Source organism: Thalassophryne amazonica, chromosome 12, assembly GCF_902500255.1.
Source record: "Thalassophryne amazonica chromosome 12, fThaAma1.1, whole genome shotgun sequence".
NCBI classification, from domain to species: Eukaryota; Metazoa; Chordata; class Actinopteri; order Batrachoidiformes; family Batrachoididae; genus Thalassophryne; species Thalassophryne amazonica.
Genome location: NC_047114.1, coordinates 68909622 through 68930362, shown reverse-complemented (window position 1 = coordinate 68930362; position 20741 = coordinate 68909622). Strand labels below are relative to the sequence as shown.

Here is a 20741-nt window from a genome sequence, read left to right as displayed (position 1 = left end):
ATATGGATTTGAATCATGTGTGATTACATCAGACATGCTTGAACCCTCGTGGGCATGCGAGAGTTTTTTCACGCCTGTCGGTTACGTCATTCGCCTGTGGGCAGTCTTTGAGTGAGGAGTCGTCCACCCGCTCGTCGATTTTTTTCATTGTTTAGGAATGGCTCAGAGACTGTTGCTTTGTTTGATAAAATTTTTTTCAAAACTGTAAGGCACAACTGAGTGGACACCATTCAATAAATTCAGCTGGTTTTCGGTAAAAATTTTAACGGCTGATGAGAGATTTTGGTCTGGTAGTGTCGCTTTAAGGACGGTCCACGGCGCCTGACGGCGATCTGCGCTTCGAGGCGGCAGCGTCTCGCCGTTTCAAGTTGAAAACTTCCACATTTCAGGCTCTGTTGACACAGTAAGTCGTCAGAGAACAGAGAACTTTCAGAAGAAGTCGGCATGAGGAGTTTATTCGGACATTCCATTGTTAACGGTCATTTTGTAATGAAAGAACGTGCGGGCAGAGTCGCATGTCGGGCTGGACCCGACCGCGGGGGGTCGCGGCAGGAAAAACACCTCCGTTGGAAATCTTAACGGGCAAGTTGGAACATGCCCAAGCTGTTAAACAATTTCTCAGTTACTCACTTGTTGAAAGCCATAAAAAGCCGCCTGAATTCTACAAATGGTTTTCAACACGGAGGTGTTTTTCCTGTCGCGGTGCACACAGATTTGCCGAGTCGTCACGGAAACGACTCGGCGAATTTGTGCGTACGTCTTTCATTAAAAAAATGTCCTTAAACAGTGGAATGTCCGCATAAATTCCTCATGCCGGCCTCTTCTGAATCTCTCTATTCTCTCACGATGTCCTGGGTGAATTAAGCCTTAAATTAGGATGATTTCAGCTCGAAACAGGCCGTCGGCAGCGCCTGGAAGCGCTGCAGGATGTCCCGCTCCGTGGGAAGTCCTTACACCGACAGAAACACCCCATAATCTCTCATCAGCCGTTAAACTTTTCACAGAAAACCAGCTTAATTTCTCGAATAGTGTCCACTCGGATATTCCTCACAGGTCCAGAAAAAATTTTGATAAAGCAACGCGCGCCGTCTCGAGCAGCGTGTGAAACAAAGGAATTCAGCCGAGAGGGCGGGACCACATCTCACTCAAGGCCTGCCCACAGGGAAATGACGTCACCGACACGCGTGAAAAAACTCACGCATGCGCACGAGGGTTCAAGCATGATTGGTGTAATCGCATGTCATTCAAATCCATATAGTTAAAAAAAAAAATAAAAGGGTCGGTTTATTATCTAAGAGACCTCGTATATTTGATGTCTTGCTTACATAATTTTGAGAGTCGATGTGAGTTTAGCAATCAACGTCTGTCCTGGTTTCAAACAAAACTGTATTATGAATTGGTTAAATATTTTCGTTGTTGATCGGATTTTAAAGTCCTGGTACTGGTCTATAAAATTGTTCATGGACTGGCTCCTTCCTACCTGGCGGACGTGGTCAAGCCCTACGTACCGGCGCGGCCTTTGCGTTCACAAGGCGCAGGACTTCTGTGTGTTCCAAGGGTGAATAAAAAGCCTGTGGGGTATAGAGCCTTCTCTTACCGTGGCCCTGATCTCTGGAATGATCTACCTGCATCTATAAGGCAGTCCAGCATGGTGGAAGCTTTTAAATCAAGATTGAAGACCCACTTTTTCAGACTGTTTTATCATTAATTATGTTTTTATGTTTGCTTTGTAATTTCTTTTATTCTACTATTTTTTTTTTTTACTGTGCCCTTTTTGATTTTAATTTTGTGCTGCTATGAATTGTGGTGTTTGAGGTGACTCTGTCATGAGATGGCACTACAGTATATAAATTAATAAAACTGAATTATTAGATACATCATACGGACCAAATCACTGTAAAAAAAAAATCTTGTCAAATTTACAGTGAAAAACTGGCAGCTGTGGTTGCCATTTTTTCACTGTAAAAAAAATAGTGATATTGTATATTAACACTTGTAAAAACAGTTTGAAAATGTTCCAATAAAGATGAGTTACTGTTAAAATAACGGTGAAATTGTCTATAGGCTCATGGTATAGCTGTACAATTCACAATGTAACCCTGTTGCTTTTTAAGTGAAATACTATCCATTCCACAGCATTTATTCTCCTATTTTAGGGTCAGTTTCTATTAAAACAGCACAATTATTTATGCCTTGACGGTATGACTGTTCAATTCACAGTATAAACCCTTTGCTTTTAAGGTGAATTTCTATCCATTCCACATAATTTATTACCCTATTTTATGGTTTATTCCTGCTAAAAACAACAGCACAAATGTATCGAAGTTACAGATAATAAATTCATGTTTTTCTGGTACATTTGCAATTACTAAGAAGCTGAAATTGACTTTTAACATGATCGCTATTGAAAGCATCAAAAGCGACAAGACCCAAAGAATGAGCCAGTATTTCCATGTTTGACCATACTGCTCCCTGTAGGAAGCTGCACAGACAAATCCTGAGAGCACCCACAAAATCAGCTCTCTACTAATCATAATGCTCCGGTCTTGAAAAACAGTCATACTAAAGTAGAGAAGCTTGAATCTTCGACTGGACTGGGTTGCTTGACGTGAGGACGTTTCGCTTCCTCAGCTAAAATTCTTGCTCTGGTAGTCTGACGTCTGTCTTGACTCTTGTAGAGAAGAATAAACCAGAAGCCAACAACTGGGGGGCGGGTCTCGGACACGCTTTGTCCCCTGTTTACAATGGGGGTACTCAGGTCAAAGCAGTTTCAGTCTTTTGCTCATGGTAATGAGTCATTCACATCGTCAGGGGAGGCTTCCATCCCATCATTAGGAGAGTGCTAATTAGAGCTATTGTTTAGTCACTAGCCTATAGCAGTTGGCCTCTCGGTAGGAGGGGTCTGGTTAGGTTTAAAAACTTAGTTGAGGAAGCTTCTGTTATATGGCTGGGGGGGCCTGGCTGCCGGTTTGTTTGTCTTTTTGTTTTCCTCCCAGGTGGCGTGCATTTGGGACTGAGTGGCTGTGTTGCTGAGGCTGTCAGGACCTCACCCTGATCACCTGCGACTCGTCAGGACTCACAGCTGAGGTGCATCTGGATGGATTGGAGCATGTTGGCATTTAAGACTGGAGTGCACAGTGTGTATTTGCCAGAGACTCGACCTTGTGACCAGACGGGTGAGATCGTCGTCTTGGGAGCCATCTCATCAGCAGCGGACGCTGAGAATGTCCAGGTTTGATGCACGGTCTGTGAAAGAGGAGGGGGTGAGGTCTCACGCTCGTCAGCACACTTCCTGAGGTACGTTGGATTTTGTGACTAACAGTTATACCGTCAGTAAATGTGGTGTCCCTCACACCTTATTGTATTGAGCTGTATGTTAGTCATGTACCAGCTTCCACTGCGGTGGAGTTTTGTGAACGGGATGTTCCATGCCTGCAGGTTGGGAAGCTGATCAGTAATCAAGCCAGGAAGTGTTTGCTGTTTGTACACCTTTAAGTGTTCTGTGTGTAGAGTGTGGACTCACATAATGGTTCCTTCTTTCACAGACTCGGTTGTTGCAGCCACCTGGGGGGTGTCGGCGGGGTCCTTGGGTCCGAAACAGCTTCTGGCTCCGGACCGTTAGCGCTGCTGGGAGCGCACCACGCCAGGCCGCACCTTTCTGTTATTACATTTTCACTGTTATGTATTAAATTCAGTTAGCCTTTGTACCGTGCTCTGCTTATTTCATACTGGGTCCTTCAAACGCTGGTCGGTTCTCCGAGCTGCGTCCGACACATAACAGCTTCTGTGATTTGAAGCGAAACGTCCTCACGTCAAGCAGTCCAGTCGAAGATTCATGCTTCTCTACTATGGAAACCACCTGGACAACTGAGAGCCTACACAGAAAAAGTCATACTAACTTATGGTTTTGTGAAAATACTGATAGAATAACTCCATTAATGTCAATTCTGTCATTTGTACAAAGTTAAAATATAACATCTTTTAATGTTGAATAATGCACTAATTCTGAGGTTTTGTAACAAACACAGACCGCAAAGCATTCTGGGTAAAAGTGCCTCTGCTAAACACTGGTTCTTAAAAATTAGCACATTACTTTAAAACAAACATATCTGATATTTTCACTTTATAAAACTTCAGACATGACAGTAATTTTAAATAACTTGTCCCAAATGAGTAGGTTAAAATTTGAACCAAGTTAAAAATGTATGCCTCTGGATGACTTGGGTGATATTCAGTGAATAATACAGTAATGTGCTATTTTTAATATGACTGTCCAATGCTGTCATCATGTCAGCTTTTCACCATATATTTCACATTTTAAAACAATTAAAAAGAACATTTATGGTAATTCAGTGTTTATTCTACAACAATAAGCTTCTTGCTTTATGGTTTATTCCTGTTGCCATTTCAGTTTTTCACTGTAATTTTCACAGACATTTTTTAGTGTAGTTTATGTAAATTAAAACCTAAATCATGCACTTCAAGAACAATCCACTTCATAGAGTGAAATTAATACAAACAAGCACTAAAGCAATCGGCTTAAAGCCTTTTTTTTTTTTTTTGCCTATTTTAAGAACACAGAATAAAAAGTATCAAGGGACTGATGCATATTTAAAGTCAGTAGTGAGCTTTGCAGGTCCAGACAAGAAAGATGCATTGTTCTACTGTATGTCACTTCATATTATGACTTCTTTGAGATTTCATCATGAATTCAATTATATCAATCAATCACAAATAATTACTGATCATTAAAAAAAAAATCTGTAGCCAGACTGATCAAAGAAATATTATGGTAAATGTTTTTTTGGGCGGGGGTATGTTTAACAATGACCTTGACCTTTGACTAGGTAGTTTCACAAGTTAGATACTGGAGATACTAACCCAAGCAATATTTCCACCAGCTTTAGTGTAAATTGGTGCACGCAGGCAAACGAGTGGTTGCTATACCCTGCTTGTGCGAAGACACCCTGTTTTTTTTTTTTTTCCCTCAACCTTGTGGTCCTTACACAATCCCTATTTCAGGAAGCCATAAATTCTTGTGTGTGTGTTTGGCATAATTCCAGTCTGAAACTGCATTCACTTATCTGTGAATAGATGCGTGAAAATTAGTCTCTTAAAACTTAAAGCAACACGTGTTGAAGTTTTTCAGTGTGCAGTAACCAGAGAGGAAATTAAGTTATAAAGTCGTGGTCAAAATTACTGGCATCCTTATATTTTCTATACACCTTTTAAAATATGGGCAGAAATAAATGCAAACTAATCAAAATTTTTGAAAACCTCCAAAGTTATTTGGCATCAAGAACAAAATACTTTCATAAAGTGAAACAAAATTCTGACAAAACATATGCTGGACACAGTTAATAGCACTCTTTGAATTTACAGTAAATTATCACTTTTACATCCCTTTTTCTTTAGACACATCAGGAGATGGATACATGAACATTTACAATTCACTGAATGTCTTGGATGTCATTTACATGAATCTTGATGAAATATAAACACTACAGTACTGTATGGTAAATCTGTCTGCACTGAAAAAAGAAAATATTTGAACCAGTTTAAACTGTTTCAATTGGTAACACCTGAATGAATTAAATTCTTTGAACTTAATTCATTGCTTGAGTTTCTACCTCAGAGGGAGTTTTTCCTTACCACTGTTGCTCTGGAGGTTGGTAAGGTTAGAGCTTGTGTGAAGCACCTTGAGGCAACTTTGTTGTGATTTGGTGATATATAAATGAAAATATACTCAACAAAAAATATAAACGCAACACTTTTGGTTTTGCTCCCATTTTGTATGAGATGAACTCAAAGATCTAAAACTCTTTCCACATACACAATATCACCATTTTCCTCAAATATTGTTCACAAACCAGTCTAAATGTGTGATAGTGAGCACTTCTTTGCTGAGATAATCCATCCCACCTCACAGGTGTGCCATATCAAGATGCTGATTAGACACCATGATTAGTGCACAGGTGTGCCTTAGACTGCCCACAAAAAGTCGTAGTCTTTTCAACACTTAAATATTACATTAAAACAAGAGCAATCCAAGATTTCTGACATCTGCGAAGGGTTGACGAGGGTTCATAATTAAAGGTATGTGATTCAGATCATGAATCACATACCCTTTATTGGATGTGGAATCCATATCCTTTACCTGAATCTGGATTCCACAACACAATGCAATAATTGCATACTAATCCAGAATGGTCCGCCTGAACAAAATGTAATCTGACATTTAGTTCACAAACTGAAACAAAATAGTGTCTTCCTGATCTTGGTTTTAGATTGTGATGTCATATCCGTGAAGTAATTTTGATGTAATCCTTAATAGTCTACAAAGTGAAATCTTGACCAAGAATATGGATCCAGATCACTTCCAAAAGCTAATGGAGTCTTCCAAAGCCTAACACCAATACGTGGTGAAAATGGTAAGGGTAGACCTTACTTGTGTGAAGCGCCTTGCGGCAACTTTGTTGTGATTTGATGCTATATAAATGAAAATGAATTGAAATTCCATGCCATATCTATCTGTGGTGCAAACTTGGTGAGAATCCATGAAGTAACGTAATCCTTCAAAACCTATATAAAAAGACATCTTCATGCAGAATCCGGATCTGGATCACCTCCAAAATTTAGTGGAGTCTTCCATGGCCTAAAAATGTCGTAAAAATCAGACAGCCAAATAAATAAACGGCAATAACTTTATTACGCCCTTAATGGACGTAACAGTGTTATTAATATTAACATGAGTTAACATCTCAACGCATGCTGAAAGACCAAATGTTAAATTCACATTATCTCAGCAGAACGCTCAACAATTTCAACTCATTAGAGACCTTTCAAAAATGTCATTCCTAATACTGAAACACATGTGATCTCACTTTATGTTTTTTAAAATACACAACTCTTAAATTGTTTCTCTCTTAATTAAAAATGAGTTTGAGTACAAGCAGGAAAGATTGTATTCCAAATTTGAAAAATACAATTCCCAGTGTTTGTAAATGCAGCACATCAAAACACTTTGAATGTCAAGCACCCTCTTAAAAAATGAGTTATTAGATTCACGGTAACTAACTTTATTTGTTATTCAAACAGCTCGTTTCTGGAGTTTTATGGTTGTTGTTGCACAACACGGGGGTTATAAATGTGTGGAGCAGGGTGACAGTCATAGATCAGTGATCTGACTAACTATTCCTTTGGGACTGACTGATCCTGACTGACTGACTGACTGCGTATACAAAAGGATCCTGTCTGCATTTTATGCTTTCTCTTCTTTGCGTATGTGTGTTTTACTTACAAGTTGTTTCCTCTAATTGGTAAAAATCAAAAGACGACATCATTGCAGCATCTAAATTTGCTCACAAGATTAAAAAAAAAAGCAGCCTGTTTTCAGTCTCACAACATGAGAGGGTTCACTGCAGCATCGCCTCCCTACAATACATTTAGAAATGCAACGCATAAATTTAGAGCGAGCCATAAAATTCCATTCTTTTCCACACACCATTTAACACACGGAAATTCACAAAAAAAGGAAGCTGTTAAGATAATTGCAAAGATGAAATAATATTGCCAAAATATCTGCTTCACAGCATATCTCCTGTCGAGATATCAGAGGAACACGTGTCATTTATTTCAGCCTGGTGTAGCTGATATCATTTAATGACTGGGTAGAACCAGCCTGATCAGGTTTATACAAACAAATAGACACAGCAAATGACATGAGCTCTGCAGAGTTCAGTCACCCGGCTGCAGGCTCTGATCCGATACAATAACAGTAATAAATAGGATCGCACAAGCTATAAGCACAATAAGCACAATAGCTTGCCTCTACTGGTGGTTGGCTCTCACTGCGGTATTGTATCACTTCCTGTTCTGGAGCACAGCGGTGTTTTTCTGTATCTGTTAGCTGTTTAATCTGCGCAGTTAGATTGACCTAGTTATCTAGATTACGATGTTTCCCAGTGTAATCTTTACGTGCCTTAACTAAAGCACTCCTTCTGCTGAATCACCTCTAAATTATTTACACATTATTCACTTTGCGTGTTTTTAGGAATCCACTAGCTTAGCGTAGCTACTAGCTCTTAGCCGATTTAGCATGGCGGCTTCTCCTGTCTCTCCCGCACTTTTCTGCTCTGGGTGTGAAATGCTTAGTTATTCCTCGGCCTCCTTTAGCAGTAACGGTACTTGTAATAAGTGTAGCTTATTCGTAGCTTTGGAGGCCAGGCTGGGCGAATTGGAGACTCGGCTCCGCACCGTGGAAAATTCTACAGCTAGCCAGGCCCCTGTAGTCGGTGCGGACCAAGGTAGCTTAGCCGCCGTTAGTTCCCCCCTGGCAGATCCCGAGCAGCCGGGAAAGCAGGCTGACTGGGTGACTGTGAGGAGGAAGCGTAGCCCTAAACAGAAGCCCCGTGTACACCGCCAACCCGTTCACATCTCTAACCGTTTTTCCCCACTCGACGACACACCCGCCGAGGATCAAACTCTGGTTATTGGCGACTCTGTTTTGAGAAATGTGAAGTTAGCGACACCAGCAACCATAGTCAATTGTCTTCCGGGGGCCAGAGCAGGCGACATTGAAGGAAATTTGAAACTGCTGGCTAAGGCTAAGCGTAAATTTGGTAAGATTGTAATTCACGTCGGCAGTAATGACACCCGGTTACGCCAATCGGAGGTCACTAAAATTAACATTAAATCGGTGTGTAACTTTGCAAAAACAATGTCGGACTCTGTAGTTTTCTCTGGGCCCCTCCCCAATCAGACCGGGAGTGACATGTTTAGCCGCATGTTCTCCTTGAATTGCTGGCTGTCTGAGTGGTGTCCAAAAAATGAGGTGGGCTTCATAGATAATTGGCAAAGCTTCGGGGGAAAACCTGGTCTTGTTAGGAGAGACGGCATCCATCCCACTTTGGATGGAGCAGCTCTCATTTCTAGAAATCTGGCCAATTTTCTTAAATCCTCCAAACCGTGACTATCCAGGGTTGGGACCAGGAAGCAGAGTTGTAGTCTTACACACCTCTCTGCAGCTTCTCTCCCCCTGCCATCCCCTCATTACCCCATCCCCGTAGAGACGTTGCCTGCTCCCAGACTACCAATAACCAGCAAAAATCTATTTAAGCATAAAAATTCAAAAAGAAAAAATAATATAGCACCTTCAACTGCACCACAGACTAAAACAGTTAAATGTGGTCTATTAAACATTAGGTCTCTCTCTTCTAAGTCCCTGTTGGTAAATGATATAATAATTGATCAACATATTGATTTATTCTGCCTTACAGAAACCTGGTTACAGCAGGATGAATATGTTAGTTTAAATGAGTCAACACCCCCGAGTCACACTAACTGTCAGAATGCTCGTAGCACGGGCCGGGGCGGAGGATTAGCAGCAATCTTCCATTCCAGCTTATTAATTAATCAAAAACCCAGACAGAGCTTTAATTCATTTGAAAGCTTGTCTCTTAGTCTTGTCCATCCAAATTGGAAGTCCCAAAAACCAGTTTTATTTGTTATTATCTATCGTCCTCCTGGTCGTTACTGTGAGTTTCTCTGTGAATTTTCAGACCTTTTGTCTGACTTAGTGCTTAGCTCAGATAAGATAATTATAGTGGGCGATTTTAACATCCACACAGATGCTGAGAATGACAGCCTCAACACTGCATTTAATCTATTATTAGACTCTATTGGCTTTGCTCAAAAAGTAAATGAGTCCACCCACCACTTTAATCATATCTTAGATCTTGTTCTGACTTATGGTATGGAAATAGAAGACTTAACAGTATTCCCTGAAAACTCCCTTCTGTCTGATCATTTCTTAATAACATTTACATTTACTCTGATGGACTACCCAGCAGTGGGGAATAAGTTTCATTACACTAGAAGTCTTTCAGAAAGCGCTGTAACTAGGTTTAAGGATATGATTCCTTCTTTATGTTCTCTAATGCCATATACCAACACAGTGCAGAGTAGCTACCTAAACTCTGTAAGGGAGATAGAGTATCTCGTCAATAGTTTTACATCCTCATTGAAGACAACTTTGGATGCTGTAGCTCCTCTGAAAAAGAGAGCTTTAAATCAGAAGTGTCTGACTCCGTGGTATAACTCACAAACTCGTAGCTTAAAGCAGATAACCCGTAAGTTGGAGAGGAAATGGCGTCTCACTAATTTAGAAGATCTTCACTTAGCCTGGAAAAAGAGTCTGTTGCTCTATAAAAAAGCCCTCCGTAAAGCTAGGACATCTTTCTACTCATCACTAATTGAAGAAAATAAGAACAACCCCAGGTTTCTTTTCAGCACTGTAGCCAGGCTGACAAAGAGTCAGAGCTCTATTGAGCTGAGTATTCCATTAACTTTAACTAGTAATGACTTCATGACTTTCTTTGCTAACAAAATTTTAACTATTAGAGAAAAAATTACTCATAACCATCCCAAAGACGTATCGTTATCTTTGGCTGCTTTCAGTGATGCCGGTATTTGGTTAGACTCTTTCTCTTCGATTGTTCTGTCTGAGTTATTTTCATTAGTTACTTCATCCAAACCATCAACATGTTTATTAGACCCCATTCCTACCAGGCTGCTCAAGGAAGCCCTACCATTATTTAATGCTTCGATCTTAAATATGATCAATCTATCTTTGTTAGTTGGCTATGTACCACAGGCTTTTAAGGTGGCAGTAATTAAACCATTACTTAAAAAGCCATCACTTGACCCAGCTATCTTAGCTAATTATAGGCCAATCTCCAACCTTCCTTTTCTCTCAAAAATTCTTGAAAGGGTAGTTGTAAAACAGCTAACTGATCATCTGCAGAGGAATGGTCTATTTGAAGAGTTTCAGTCAGGTTTTAGAATTCATCATAGTACAGAAACAGCATTAGTGAAGGTTACAAATGATCTTCTTATGGCCTCGGACAGTGGACTCATCTCTGTGCTTGTTCTGTTAGACCTCAGTGCTGCTTTTGATACTGTTGACCATAAAATTTTATTACAGAGATTAGAGCATGCCATAGGTATTAAAGGCACTGCGCTGCGGTGGTTTGAATCATATTTGTCTAATAGATTACAATTTGTTCATGTAAATGGGGAATCTTCTTCACAGACTAAAGTTAATTATGGAGTTCCACAAGGTTCTGTGCTAGGACCAATTTTATTCACTTTATACATGCTTCCCTTAGGCAGTATTATTAGACGGTATTGCTTAAATTTTCATTGTTACGCAGATGATACCTAGCTTTATCTATCCATGAAGCCAGAGGACACACACCAATTAGCTAAACTGCAGGATTGTCTTACAGACATAAAGACATGGATGACCTCTAATTTCCTGCTTTTAAACTCAGATAAAACTGAAGTTATTGTACTTGGCCCCACAAATCTTAGAAACATGGTGTCTAACCAGATCCTTACTCTGGATGGCATTACCCTGACCTCTAGTAATACTGTGAGAAATCTTGGAGTCATTTTTGATCAGGATATGTCATTCAAAGCGCATATTAAACAAATATGTAGGACTGCTTTTTTGCATTTACGCAATATCTCTAAAATCAGAAAGGTCTTGTCTCAGAGTGATGCTGAAAAACTAATTCATGCATTTATTTCCTCTAGGCTGGACTATTGTAATTCATTATTATCAGGTTGTCCTAAAAGTTCCCTAAAAAGCCTTCAGTTAATTCAAAATGCTGCAGCTAGAGTACTGACGGGGACTAGAAGGAGAGAGCATATCTCACCCATATTGGCCTCTCTTCATTGGCTTCCTGTTAATTCTAGAATAGAATTTAAAATTCTTCTTCTTACTTATAAGGTTTTGAATAATCAGGTCCCATCTTATCTTAGGGACCTCGTAGTACCATATCACCCCAATAGAGCGCTTCGCTCTCAGACTGCAGGCTTACTTGTAGTTCCTAGGGTTTGTAAGAGTAGAATGGGAGGCAGAGCCTTCAGCTTTCAGGCTCCTCTCCTGTGGAACCAGCTCCCAATTCAGATCAGGGAGACAGACACCCTCTCTACTTTTAAGATTAGGCTTAAAACTTTCCTTTTTGCTAAAGCTTATAGTTAGGGCTGGATCAGGTGACCCTGAACCATCCCTTAGTTTTGCTGCTATAGACGTAGACTGCTGGGGGGTTCCCATGATGCACTGTTTCTTTCTCTTTTTGCTCTGTATGCACCACTCTGCATTTAATCATTAGTGATCGATCTCTGCTCCCCTCCACAGCATGTCTTTTTCCTGGTTCTCTCCCTCAGCCCCAACCAGTCCCAGCAGAAGACTGCCCCTCCCTGAGCCTGGTTCTGCTGGAGGTTTCTTCCTGTTAAAAGGGAGTTTTTCCTTCCCACTGTAGCCAAGTGCTTGCTCACAGGGGGTCGTTTTGACCGTTGGGGTTTTACATAATTATTGTATGGCCTTGCCTTACAATATAAAGCGCCTTGGGGCAACTGTTTGTTGTGATTTGGCGCTATATAAAAAAATTGATTGATTGATTGAATAATCCAATAAATAAGTAAATATCAACATTTATTTTAATCTGGAGGGCAGGTAAATACATGTCTTATTTTGAAATGTATAAGATTATTATTGCAAGGCGAACAGCACTCGAGAGCACACTCCTTCCCCAAGGCTCTGCAGTCTCTTTTCATTTAACTTAAGATGCAGAACCAATTCCAAGACTTAATCCATTTTACTGAGCCACCCTTTCCTGAAAATACAATTTTGCCCACCAGATTTGGGTCTTTCACTTTATTTATTCAATGTCTCCAAAGGAGCAATGAGCTGTACAGCAATGGGTATACAGAAAAGCACAGAATGAAAAGAAAAAAACACACCAAACATTCAGTACACAAGGGGGACACAGTACAGACCTGGATCGATGGAAAAGGAACAGAGTTACCTAACACAATTTGCCATCAACTCTATGTACCTGCTTCTCTTCTCCGGTCAGCATTCAGAACAGAGATAGCCACAGGTACAAAGGAATGCTTATATCTATTACTCCTCACTGTAGGAAACCTAAGCCTCGCTCCAGATGACAAATAACAAAATTCACCATGGACAGGGTGGGCCAGATCAGATAAAATTCTCTGAGCCTTCCTCCTCACCTGTCTAGAAAACAAGTCAGACAGTGAGGTCTGCTGGGCCCCCAAAAGCTTGCTGCACAATTCTACAATGTTGTGAAGTGGCTTCCTTGCTTTAATGCTGAGATTTCCGTACCAGCACGTCATTGAAAAAGTTAAAACCAATTCAATACAAGATTTATAAAATAGGGTCATTATTGTCCTGTCCACTTGAAAATATGACAACTTACGAAGACAAAACAGATGCTGCTGCCCCTTCTTGTACAGCAGGTCTGCATTGTCATTAAAGTTCAACTTGCTATCGATCAGCGGTCCCAAGTATTTATAGTTGTCCACATGCTCCACCTGTTGGCCTTTGATTGTAGTGGTTTTGGGTGAGGACATCCATTTCCGAAAGTCAACCATATCTTTTTGTCTTGTCAACATTCAGCTGCAAGGAGTCGTCACACCACTGAACCATATCTGCCACGACAAGGCCATGTTCTTTATCCGGTTCTGGACAAAATTACACCAATTTAAAAACAATATGGCATGATGAAGAATCGTTTCTTACATTTGATCTGGACGTGGTTTCATAAAGCAGCCTAATCTTTTAGTCTAACAAACTTACTTAGTAGACTAAGGTTAGTCTCCCAACATTAGCCGTCTAATCTACGTTTCACATGGATGGCTAAACTTGGAGATTAGTCGTTTTAGATTAGTCAACAATTTTCACGGGCATAAGCGGACTCACCAATGCCGTTTCTAAGGGCCCCTTCACACACAGTGCGAATTTGGTCAATTTGAGTATAAAGTGCGCATGAAGCAGGAATCGTGTGCAAAACGTGTAAAATTGCAGCTGCCTCGTACACCTGTTGCTACAACTATTTGTGCCCACCAGCGGCTGAAAGACAGAGTGCACTGTGCGAGCCCATTGATCCCTCTTGCGGCAGGTGTCGGCCAAATTCCAGGTGACACACATAAACATCTAACAGCACTTGTTTGGCACTTTGAAAATGTGTGGGCATTCGCACTATTAACACGACAACAGTCAGCGGACAATCATTGTCAAATTTGTCTAAGTGCCCCACGACTGAAGTTGCTGATTGCAGATGTGGCGTGCCAGAGTGTCGGCTCCCCCCACAACACGTGTGCATGTGTTTCACGCACCCCCCGCTTCCCCCAACACGTGTATTTGCGCAAACCCCCCCCCCCCCCCCCCCCCACAGCCCACAGTTGTTGAGACATCTCCAGTTCTGGACATCACAGCTGCAGCACATCCCGTGTTTTGACGGACACCGACGTGTGTGTGGAAATACATAAAAACAGTCAGTCCATTTGGACATGCAGCAGGCGATCTCAATGTCACGTCTGACAGCATGCACATGGGCAGGCCGTGAGGGCTGTGAGTGGCGCGCCGCAGGACCAGGACAGCCCAACAGTATGACAAATATGCCACTTTCAGTCACATATCAATAGAAATACACTGTACCAAATGCCATTTGGTCAGTTATCACAGTGCTTTTTTTTCTTTTTTTAGAAAATACATTTATCTGCTTGTTGATTTTTAGCCATTTCACGCTCTTATTATAAGACAGTGATTGTAATGCAGTGGTAAAGTTTTCATCTGGTAATCAGAATGTGGGCTCAAATCCCATGAGTGGCATTTAAAAAAAAAAAAAATTTAACCAGGGGTAAACCGCGGGCTTCTGTATTTTGACCCCTTCTATGTATTACTTTTATCAACCCAGTGATATTCACTAATTATACAGCTGGTTTTTATTTTATTTTCCTCCACATCAGCAGAATGTGGTGCACCTCATCCCATGGAACCCAGTGCGAGCAGAGCAGCTGCACCTGCTGGCACTGTATTCCTGCTCGAAAGACAGTCGCATGCATGAACTGTTGCACTGGCATCGTGCACGCCTGCCCGTCAGCGAGATGTTTCGTGGTGCACTCATACGAGCTCTACTGCCGTGAGTCACCCTGAGTTGTACGTCTTCACACGATGCGTAAAGGGGCCCTAAGAAATGCCTCCAATGCATGAGGTTTGTTTGCTTCCAGTTTGGTTGTCTGATACAAACATAGCCAAGTCCGCTGCACCAGAGGAGAAGCGCTCCCGGCCTCGGCATCCGTAAACATCTTCAGTGGATTCTTCCGGTCCTGGAACACCCGCTCCGACCTCATGGCTCTCCTTTTTTCATGCTCCATCAATTGGTGGTATATAATAGCCACTCTTTTTTTTTTTTTTTTGGTAAATGGACTGCATTTATATAGTGTGTTTCTATCTGCACCAGACACACAAAGTGCTTTACAGTAATGCCTCACATTCACCCTGATGTCAGGGTGCTGCCATACAGGGCGCTCACTACACACTGGGAGCAAATAGGGCAGTAGTGGCCAACCCGCGGCTCACGAGCCGCATGCGGCTCTTTGCCTGGTGTCATGCGGCTCTTACGTTCATGTCCAAGTTTGTGTTTGTGTGTGTATTTATGTGCGTGTTCGCTTCGCTTAAGTTCAATACGGTAATTTTGTTGAATGTGCTTCACTTGGGTTCATTACGGTATTTCGAGATCATGGCAAATGCGCAGGTGCAAAAAGAAAAATTGCAAGAAGAAGAAGAAGAAGGTCAGGGGGTCGATCTTCTGTCAGATCTCAAAATGGCAGGGAAAAAATGTACTGCAAAAAGAAAATATGAAGATGAAAACAGGACGTTTCTAACAGAGTGGGATAATTTATATTTTTTCGTCGAACGTAATGGCAAGCCATTCTGCCTTATATGTCAGTCGTCATTGGTGCATTTCAAGGCTTCAAATCTTCAGCGTCACTTCAGCTCACTCCACGCTAACATTGACCAGGAATTTCCAAAAGGGACTGAACTTCGCAAGCACAAGCTGACCACTTTGAAAAGTCAGGCAGAAAAGCAGGTACAGGTTTTCAAAAAATTTACGAAGCAGTCAGAGACAGTAACACTTGCATCGTATAAACTGGCTTGGAACATTGCACGGGCTAAAAAGCCATACAACGAAGGGGAGTTCGTTAAAAAATGCATAATTGACGCTGTTGAAATCTTGTCTCCTGAAAACGACAAACTAAAACGCATGGCATCAGACCTCCAACTGTCCCGCCACACTGTTGAACACAGAATATCAGACATTAACACAGTTATTGAATCACAGTTGCACTCTGACCTTCAAGCATGCGAGTATTTCAGTGTCGCATTGGATGAGAGTTGTGACATACAAGACAAGCCTCAGTTGGCAATATTTGCACGCTTTGTGTCAAAGGAATGTGTGATCAAAGAAGAACTCCTGGATATTGTGCCACTGAAAGAACGAACCCGTGGCATAGATGTGAAAGAAACAATGATGGCTACATTTGAGAAAGCAAAACTGCCCCTACAGAAGCTAACCGCAATAGCCACGGATGGCGCACCATCCATGATCGGATCTGTAAATGGGCTCGTGGGGCTGTGCAAAGCCGACGAAACATTTCCCGACTTTTGGAATTTCCACCGGCATCATCCATAGGGAGCAACTCGTGTCTAAATCGTTGAATTTAGACAACATCATGAAACCTGTGATGGAAATCGTCAGCTACATCCGTACACATGCTCTTAATCACAGGCAATTCAAGAATTTCATCGTTGAGCTGGACGAAGAGCTTCCAGGTGACCTGCCACTACACTGCACCGTGAGGTGGCTGTCAAGGGGAAAGGTACTCTCTCACTTCTTTGAACTTTTGGATGCTGTGAAACTCTTCATGGAAGAGAAGAACAAGGACTATCCCCAGCTCTCGGACGCCAAATGGATTTTGGATTTGGCCTTTTTGGTCGACATGTTGGGCCACTTGGATAGACTGAACCTTACCCTGCAGGGTAAAATGAAAGTGCTGCCTGATCTGGTGCAAAGTGTGTTTGCGTTTGTCATCAAACTGAAGCTGTTCAAGGCGCATATTCAAAAGGGAGATTTAACGCATTTCTCCACTCTGCTAAAAGTTAGCGGGCAAGTCACCAGTGCCACCCTGAATAAGCAAGGAGCCAGATATGCAACTCTGGTTGAAAACCTGCACGAAACCTTTGTGATCCGGTTCTGCGATCTACAACTGAAAAGGCCACAGATCACGTTCCTCGTCGACCCATTTAATGTGGATACGGACTGTTTGAAAGCCCCTTTAGTCGCAGATGAGGCAGCCGCTGAGTTGGAGATGATTGATCTCGCTGAGGAGGACCAACTGAAACCTGCTTTAAGGGAAGGGACCACTGAGTTCTGGAAAAGTGTGTCAATGGAAAAATACCCCAATGTCAAAAGGGCTGCACTTAAAATACTGTCAATGTTTGGCTCAACGTACGTCTGTGAGTCTGTGTTTTCTACCATGAAATATGTCAAATCAAAACACCGCTCTGTTATGACTGACACCCATGTGAAAGAATTGCTTCGAGTGGCAACAACGGAGTACGAGCCAGATTTGAGGAGGATTGTTCAAGGGAAGGAATGCCAGAAGTCCCACTAAGCAACATGCATAGTAAGTGCACACTATATTGATGATTGAAAAATGACTGGCCTGTGGTCTTGGTACTGTAGTAAATATGTCATTATCATGTTGGTTTGGGGCATTTGTTATTTGTTATCATGTTGGAGTGCCATCAATCTGGCTAGCCTGTGTGTGTGTGTGTGTGTGTGAGAGAGAGAGTGAGGGAGAGGAAGAGATGGTTGGGGGGGTGTGCCGATGTGTATGATGTTGCTGGCCTGTCGTCTTACTATTGTAGGGGTATTTACAATTAATCTGACTGAGCAGAGGTGTGTGTGTGTGTGTGTGTGTGTTTGTGTGCCCATGTTCATGTGCCCGTGTGCTGAAGTGCCTCTTTGCTGTAACCCAGTAAGAAATGTGGCTCTTGGTCTCCGACTGGTTGGCCACCCCTGAACTAGGGGATTAAGGACCTTGCCAAAGGGTCCTTAGTGATTTTCTGGTCAGGCTGGGATTTGAACCAAGGACCCTCTGGTCTCCAGCACAACACTTAACCATGAGACTATCACCTCCCCCTCACCAAGGTAAGACAATGAAGTTTTTTTGACTAAAATAATACAGTATTAGTCTCCTCAATATCAGTCAAACTGTAGCCGACTAAGTGCTTTGTGCAGCGACTAACATCAAAAGATGAGCCGACTAAACAAGATTAGACCGCTTCATGAGACCACACCCTGGATTCTGACCTGGAACCTGATCAACAGAGAAACAAAGGAATTATGTGAAGTCATAGCAAAGCTGGTTTTTCAGTTTTGATTTAACTCACAATTGATCACAGAAATCCAAATTTGTGCATAATTTTAAATTCAATGAGTTTGAGCATTTTTTTCCCACAGCCATAAGGACTACAAATACACATCTGTACAGGCACCACAGGAAGGAAATTATATACCTCAGGACAATATTATGAGGGATGCGAAAAAGAAATAAAGCTTTATGTACACTAAATTATTCATGTAGAAATCTTATAAACGACAATTTGTCCAAGAATTATGTATGCTGAATAGAACACTTTGAGGAAGCGGTCACCAAAAGGTTTGAGAAATGACTTGACTAGGGATCAGGCAGGAAAATAAAATAGAGGTTCTGAAGAGCAAAATCTTTAATTCCCATGTTTCTACCAATGAGTTCAGACAACAAAAAAATCTGAAGTGTTCTTTGCAGAGGTGGGACGAAGTCACCATCAAGTCACTCTCAAATCATGAATCCGCAAGTCACAAGTCATAATGACCACCGATTGTTTGCAAGCTGACTTCAGACTTGACTTGATTCTTGCAGACTAATGACAGTGACTTTGTCCCACCTCTGCTCTGAAGTTCCAGTGTTGTAGGTAACACAAATGTTTAAAGAAAAATGATCTTAAAACATAGACTATACATGTAAAAGCCAAGTAGCAACCAGTATGTACTTGAACCTCTGTGAATTGGCACCATTGCATCAGATGTAAAAGCAGTATATGAATTCAGTCCGTTTATTTAATTCCTACAGTGCCACTCTTCCTGCATTGTAGAACTGCATGTGGTAGTTACAGCAGTGTTGACGATGAAGCATGTCACTATAATAATTGAACACTTGTGACATAGTACATCCTCTGTAATTGATAATGGCTCCACAACTAAAAACCATGAATTCTAATGTGCTTTATCATTAGAGCTAACTCAATGGCTGCCATCAAAGTGATAAGGCAATTTGCCAATTATGTAAATATTTTATTCAAAGGAGACAGACAATGTACAGATGTAAATGCAATACAGTTTACAGTGGATTTTCTCACATTTAGCATACTGGTCATATTCAAAATGACATTGGAACCTGAACTACTGATTCTTGAAAACTCTCCAAGTGTGTGTTCTTTATGTAGGACAGTCCTCTCCTGCAGGCTGTGGGCAGACTGTGAAGTTACCCACCTTATTTTTGAGTTCCACCTGACTGGAGAAGCTTCCAAGGCTTCATACAAACCCTGCACCGGCTAATGACACTTTGTAGAGACGGTCCCTTTACAATCTGAGAAGCAGGTTTACTGTATAAAAAGAGCAGAGTTAGAAATCAGAAAAAATAATGCTGCACAATGTTACTAAAATACCACAGTGAGTGGTTTGTACACTACAAGCTGTCAAATTAGGACTGTAAAATGCATTTTCTGAGATATTGTATAACAAGAAGTAAGTCCTGCAGAGGCCATGATGCCCATTTGTGCCAGAGATTATCTCCAGATACCATGCATATCATGAAGCAAATGAACCTCTACTCCTGTCCCTGGACTGGGTGCCAGTTTAACTCAAGTTACTTCCTCAGACAAGGCTGGTATCTATTTAAACCTGGGTGAACTGAGACAATGCAGATTCAGTGTCTTGACCAAGGACACAGACAGGCTGCATGAACAGGAATCAAACCCAACTCTATATACTGGTAACCCAGTTCCTTGGACCCTCATCACACTCAGGAATGAGCACAAACCAAGCCGAATCAGGCAGAATGTAAAAAGAACAAAAAACAAAACAGGATTTGTGCCACATCTGAGGGGGGAATAAGAACTGTGGAGGACAGCCAGACATGCGCATGAGCCTCCGAACGCAGTAGTACCTGAACACCTGCTAGATTGCAGTAAGAATAATAAGAATGTACTTACAAGCCATGCATGGTTCGGCTGGATATAATCCAGCAGGAGTCGAGGTGCACTCGTGGTACATACAGGCGCATTTGAGACATTCAGCCATGGCAGAAACATGCTGAGTATCTCCCAGAACACAATCAGAATGTCACGAATGCTGTTCCCACACCATCTGATTGTTTATAATGCAGCACTCTGACTGCCGTTCGATTGTTTTTCCACTCTGACTGCGCCATGAATGTTTTGAACATGTGCAAAACATTCAAGGCGGCCACATAACTGTGCCCAACTGTTTAGACTGCGCTCAGAATGCTGTCCAATGGCCGTGAATGCACCTCAACACCTCCTGAATGTGGGCTGAATTTTCATTCAGACAGGATTCAGGATCATTCGACCTCTACTGTGACTGGGGTATCAACCACTTATCTACCTACATTGCATATCAACATAAGCCTTTAAAGTGAGAAATGTGGATTATGATTGTTTCTAAAAGAAAACAAAACTTATTTCTGTTTTTGAAAAGTCATTCCTTTACCTCAGCAATAATATCGACAACAGGCAGCAG

General features: G+C 41.6%; 1 protein-coding gene and 2 long non-coding RNA genes across 3 annotated transcripts in view; 1 reads left to right on the top strand and 2 right to left on the bottom strand.

Annotated features, from left to right (window-relative positions):
- Nucleotides 1-607: 607 nt before the first annotated feature.
- On the top strand, nt 608-15977 carry LOC117522316. Its single transcript, XR_004564195.1, has 3 exons — nt 608-621; nt 12709-12714; nt 15691-15977. It is a non-coding gene; the product is annotated as an uncharacterized LOC117522316 (long non-coding RNA).
- Nucleotides 15769-17567, bottom strand: LOC117522317. The gene is made up of 3 exons (XR_004564196.1): nt 17366-17567; nt 17298-17299; nt 15769-16047 (listed from the first exon to the last, which is right to left on the bottom strand). It is a non-coding gene; the product is annotated as an uncharacterized LOC117522317 (long non-coding RNA).
- A 1722-nt stretch (nt 17568-19289) lies between these two features.
- Nucleotides 19290-20741, bottom strand: part of LOC117521267 (collagen alpha-5(IV) chain-like) — a 43434-nt gene continuing 41982 nt past the window's right edge. Inside the window, exon 44 of the mRNA XM_034182595.1 lies at nt 19290-19585. Coding sequence (XP_034038486.1) covers nt 19474-19585 — 112 coding nt within the window. The 3' untranslated portion in view covers nt 19290-19473. The remainder of the gene's footprint in view (nt 19586-20741) is intronic.